Below are 5763 nucleotides of genomic sequence, written 5' to 3'. Positions count from 1 at the left end.
GAAATGTGCTGTGATTGGTTAGCTGGGCCAGTGTGTGTTGTGATTGGCACCACTCGGCGCCTGGTCGGGGAAATGTCATGCCCCTTACCAACAATACTGCCAGCTTCAGTGTAAATATTGGGTCAAAATCAAACCAATTTGAGCGCGAATTAAACCCGGATGATTGTAACCACTCTAAGTTTGTCTGCCTTGAGAAAGCTAGCGTGTCTCAGACATAGTGATAACACTCATTGCCTTCTCTAGTGCAGCTCAACCAGGTCTCGTTCCATTCGTCGATATTTGTGATATCAAAGTTTTTGAAAAGGGATTTCTGTTCAATAAAATATCTCCTTTTGAAGTGGACTTTGAGCGTTGTAACTTTGCAGATCTTTTTTATGCTCAAACAGCAACATTACAGACTAACTTAAGTTGAAAAAGTGAAAAAGCATAATAGGACCCCTTTAACAAAAAACAAGAACTTATTAAAAAATAAAATACCACACAACAATATGAGTATAAAAGTAAAAACAATAAAAGTACAATAAAAATAAACTAAAATTAATATGAAAAATTAAGGATAATTCAAAATATAAAAATATTGAATAAAGGAATACTAAAATAGTATATAAATAATTCTAAAATAACTGCATAGAACCTATATATAAACACATATTGTAGACAATTCAACACAGGCTACAATATTATAAAATCCTCACCACAATAACAAACACTCTCTGATTCTGACATTAGTCTTAAATGAAACAGGGCCCTCCAATGGCAAGGAGTGAAACTGTGATATATCATATATTTAATATTGTCACTGTTTTAAAGATAAATTACATTGTATTACAGAGCATAGCCTCATAGACCGAAAACACAGGCTTTACTCACTGTGCTCCATTTTCCTCTGTAGACAAAAGGAAAACCAAAGCCCACAGCTGTCAGCAAAACTGTAAGAGACATCAACATGCGATGCACCTGTGAAAAAAAAATTAATTATGAAAGAATATTAAATATGCAGACAATTATGAATACTAAGTAAAATAAAAGTTCAGAATATGAAAGCAACCACAAAAACATAGATGCTGGTTTTATAGATTTTACTGAAATAGAAGCATAACTGTATATACTACATAAGTGTATACACGTACTGTATAAAAGCATACCTGAAACCATATTTTTTGCCCAAACAATGTTTGTTCTGGCCAGTCAGGTTTAAAATAGGCAGCCATTAATTTTCCAGTGCTTCCTGCTAGCATCCAGGCAATCAGCATTAGAGCTCCTGCATTTAAATTATATTTTTGATATTATATTTGGAAACTTGCAAATCACAGTATTTTGCATTTTACACTCATTTCTTGTAAAATGTAGTGGTTTATTAAATAACCAATTTGTCATTTAACTGATCTGTTATCCACACCAGCTACTGTACACTTTCTAAGAGCACAGTGGTGATAATTCATGGATTGCCCATTCCAGGGTTTGAACATGCAACATTTCCATTTCCTGACCATACATTTAACCATTCAGGGGATTCTCAGTATCCTGCAGTAAACTTAATTACAGCAGAACACTTACCATGATATTTCATGAGCAGTGGCGATCGAGATCCTGTCAGTATCTCAGGAGGGCCGGTAATGATCTGATGATGGGACGATATTAGTGGCTGCCACGTGTGTCTGTGGATCATACCTGCAGCACAATAACAAAACTGATGAGATAACTTGACTAAAGCTTAATGTCACACATAATTTCGATCATACCATAAAGATAGCATATTAAAAAAAATCGTATCCAAAGTTCCTCTAAAATGCAAGACAATTGCTGTAAACATTCAGTACATCACCTGATCGAAGTGTTTTACAAATGTATTTATGCTTGTTTCCTTGTAAAGGTTTAATTCAGGCTTTAGCAAGCTAGCTGTGACTATTTTATTCCCCATGCACCCAGCGACCCGGTCATAAAGTAAATGACAGGAAACGAGTACTGATTGCTCAGGTCTTCACAGACACTTGTTAATCAGTAAAGTCAGAAATCCGGATCTGTGGAGTAACACGCAGTGCGGAGGCCATAAAACAAGGTTACACGCGACACTGTATCTGATGAGACGCGTAATCATTTGCCAAAACTTTTTCCAAGAAGGTGAAATACAGTCCTTTTGGAAAATGCTATAGGATGCCGTGACCGGAAAGACAATTGCTGCTGTAATTCAGCATGCTGTAAATCTAGAAGTTAAAAAAGCCATCGTTTTACACACATAAGGCAGATCAGAACATTTAATCTACAGTAGCTATTGTAGTATGTCATCAGTGTTATTTTAGTATTATTTATATACTATTATAGTATTTATTAATATTTTGTTTGTAATGTTTTATTTTTATATTTTCAGCTTTTATTTTAGTCACTTTATGTGGTTTTGTCTTTTTTTATTTTTCTCTTCATCTTTCTAGTTCATATTCATATGGGGAAAAAATACTAATAGACTAATGGCTACCAGCAATTGTTTGGTTCCCAACATTCTTCAAAATATCTTCTTTTGTATTCAGCAGAGGGAATGGCATGAGGGAAATGATGAACGTGTTTTCATTTTTGGGTGAACTATCCCTTTAGAATTATTATATTTCTGTTAGTTTCTCAGGCAATATTTCTAATTTTTGTGTCATTTTCTAATATTTATATTTTATTTCAGCTGTCTTGTTTATTTCTGTATGTCATTGATGCAGTTAAAAAGCTCACCATATTCTGCAGTCCCGTGTGCTACAAACAGGTAGTAACTGTTGTTAAGGCTGAATCGGACCGGATCCTGAGGAGTGTAGATGGACCTGGAGAACTTGCACTGAATGACCCCATCAGAAACTCTCCAGCCTACATCAGTCAGCACAGACTGCAAGGCAAGTGAATCATGCTTATTACATTTACGACTGCATAAAACTTAGAGGACACGCTGACTTTTTTTTATAGGTCTTAAAATTAGGCTGTAACATGAAGCAATCCTAAAAACAGCCAAAAAAGCATCACAACCATAAAGCGCTCTCTCACCTTGGATGATACCTCTGGATATGTCCGGCCTGTTGTGTGTGCAGCCTCCACACTTACACGACCCTCGTCATTTATGCACAAGTACGCATCATCATCTCCCTACCAAACATTAAGATCTTTAGGGTCACATGAATATATCTTATCAATAATGCACTAAACACAATTGTAGCACTGGAAGGTTTGCATTTGATCATGCTCACCATCCATTTATCCTTGGACAGAGCAAAGGAGACATATCCCTGTGCAGGGCCACTGAGCTCAAACGAAACTGTCTGGCCCAAAGTAGAATAAGAAAGGAAGAAGCAGTTTGTGTCCACAGAAGGGTTACAGCTGACAGGGTCAATGAGACAAGACTTCGACGTGCCACATCCCTCTGAGGTGAACTGTAAGAGAATTCTTACAATGAAAGGCGGTGTAATGCCGCTTATAGAAGCTGATACGTTTATCATTTGTATTTTGGCACGTACTGGCTGAGGCAGTATAGAGGGGCTTGCGGATTTTGTAGACATGACGGTGGTTGATTGAGATGGAGCGGGAGTCACGTCACCCTGAGATATGACAGGACCAGGAAGCTTGAGCCAGAAAATCTTGTAGTGGGCAAGGACTGTGGCACTTGATGTGGAAAAAAAAAGAGATATAAACACAAAAATCGGTTTGAATTTTAAAAGATCCAGTATGCATCCAGTAAATGGTCTATAAATATTTTCAATATTGAAAGATAAGTCTGAATCGCACTCACAGAAACTGTACAGTGGGAGGAGCTTTGGATGGGGCTTTCCAAATCACCTGAATTTCGGTCTTTTTGGCATTACTGGTGTGACTAACTGCAGAACCCTTTAAAAGATAACACACTTTCTTTAACATTAAAAGCAGATTTTGAGCCACATTTCTCTTACAAAATAATCTGTGCCAATTGCAATTTATACAACATCATGGCGATGATCACCTACAACCAAATGATATTTAGTACAAAAGCACTCTTGCTCATGTGTTATTGCTTAAATACACAACCAAATAAAGTAAATTATGCTCACCAAGATTCATGTATTTAATAAAAGCTACAGTAAAAACAGTAAAATTGTGAACTATTATTATAATGTATATAAACTGTTTTCTATTTCAATATATTTTCAATTGTAATTTATTTCTGTGATGGCAAAGCTGAATTTTCAGCAGCCATTACTCTAGTTTTCAGTGTCACATGATCCTTAAGAAAGCACTCCAATATGCTGATTTTGTGCTCAAGAAACATTTCTTATTATCAATACTGAAAACCATTGTGCTGCTTAATATTTTTGCAGAACCAGTGATACATTTTTCTTCAGTATTCTTTGATGAATAGAAAGTTCAAAAGAACAGCATTTACTTAAAAAAATATGTATATACAGTATAATTTTGGTAACAATTTAAAGGTCTTTGTTCTCACGATTGATCAATATTATGCCTTGCTGAATAAAATTCTTCTTACTGATGCTAATATTTTAAACTGTAATGTATATTGCAGGGTTTGTATCGAAAGTTGTCTTTACTATACGTACCTCAATGCTGTTGCATGTCAAACGCTGAGAAATCTCAGGATCCACCAATGTGAATGAGCCAATAGCTGGTCCATCAGGGTTTGTAGCATCTCGGGCCTGAATTAGAAAGCCCTCAAAGTGCTCACTTCCAGAGAGAGTGACTATGGACATTGGACACGTTGGAAGGGGTCATAAATAAAGGCAACTGGGAAGCAATCAATGTTCAACATTTCTCAAGATATATAAACTGGCAAAAATTATAATGATTGGTTAATTCATATAGGTTTAACCCCCGTACCTCTGATATTGTCCCCTGGGCTGAACTTACTGGCATTCACAGTCAGTGTGTATGGGCTGGCAGTAGTGTTGGGTTGGCTGTGATGTTCTGGCATCATGCTCTCACAAGATTTCTCCACCTTTCCATTTTTGTATCCACTTATAGAGGTCAAACACAAAGTCCCAAAAATTGCCAGAGCAGTTTGTAGATTCCACATTTCCAGCACAGGCAATGCGATCCTCATCTGTGGATATGCTAAGAGAAGAAAAGCATGTGTCAAATTATGGCCATTTTTCCTGATGTTATAGTTTACACTTGCTTATTAAAATTCCTTCAGGATTCACACATATATTGACTAATGAATTTCCACGATTTTTCCTTGAATTTTACAGTTGTTTGTCATTTCTGGAAAGGAATTTTTAATTCAACATAGAAAATGCTGGGGTCTATTTTTATGTGTATGTCAGTTTTTTTTTGCATTCTGCATTAACTTTCCCTAATGAAGCAACAACAAACATTAGTAACATTTTCAGCTCAAAATTGCATGACAGTACCAATGACAATATATAGTATGTGTGTAAATAAAGATGTTGGAAAAAGTTAGTGCAGGCTTTAGAGATTGAAAAGTAAGCACTGCTCTTACCTTGTCAACAACCTGTCTACTCAGGTAATGCTGGTAGATAATAATTTTATGGTTTGAACATGAATGGGCGGGTCTTGTAACATTTTAGGACCTACAACCACAAGACAGAGACAAAATCTGAAGCAAATCCCTGGAGGTTAGTTGTTTGTTTTTATAAAAAATTGTATTTGCTTATTTGTTTATTCATAAAGTGAATTTAATGTCAATACCTGACTGGCCTACACTGTTTTTCTATCTAATTATTTGCATAAACATACACTGTGACTACAACATTTCATCCAGTTGGCCAATGTGTCTGATACTAGTGT

General features: G+C 36.0%; 1 protein-coding gene across 1 annotated transcript in view; it reads right to left on the bottom strand.

Annotated features, from left to right (window-relative positions):
- frrs1a (ferric-chelate reductase 1a) overlaps positions 1-5063 on the bottom strand; it is an 8364-nt gene extending 3301 nt beyond the window's left edge. Inside the window, exons 1-10 of the mRNA XM_016284813.1 lie at positions 4834-5063; positions 4557-4696; positions 3758-3852; positions 3486-3630; positions 3219-3401; positions 3019-3117; positions 2716-2863; positions 1558-1671; positions 1146-1261; positions 871-957 (exon numbers count right to left, since the gene is read on the bottom strand). Of these exons, the coding sequence (XP_016140299.1) occupies positions 871-957; positions 1146-1261; positions 1558-1671; positions 2716-2863; positions 3019-3117; positions 3219-3401; positions 3486-3630; positions 3758-3852; positions 4557-4696; positions 4834-5056 (1350 nt within the window). The 5' untranslated portion in view covers positions 5057-5063. The remainder of the gene's footprint in view (positions 1-870; positions 958-1145; positions 1262-1557; positions 1672-2715; positions 2864-3018; positions 3118-3218; positions 3402-3485; positions 3631-3757; positions 3853-4556; positions 4697-4833) is intronic.
- Between the last annotated feature and the right edge of the window lie 700 nt (positions 5064-5763).

Source organism: Sinocyclocheilus grahami, unplaced genomic scaffold, assembly GCF_001515645.1.
Source record: "Sinocyclocheilus grahami isolate Dianchi unplaced genomic scaffold, SAMN03320097.WGS_v1.1 scaffold188.1, whole genome shotgun sequence".
NCBI classification, from domain to species: Eukaryota; Metazoa; Chordata; class Actinopteri; order Cypriniformes; family Cyprinidae; genus Sinocyclocheilus; species Sinocyclocheilus grahami.
Note: the sequence above shows the minus strand (reverse complement) of the source record. Positions and strands in the feature narration are given on the sequence as shown.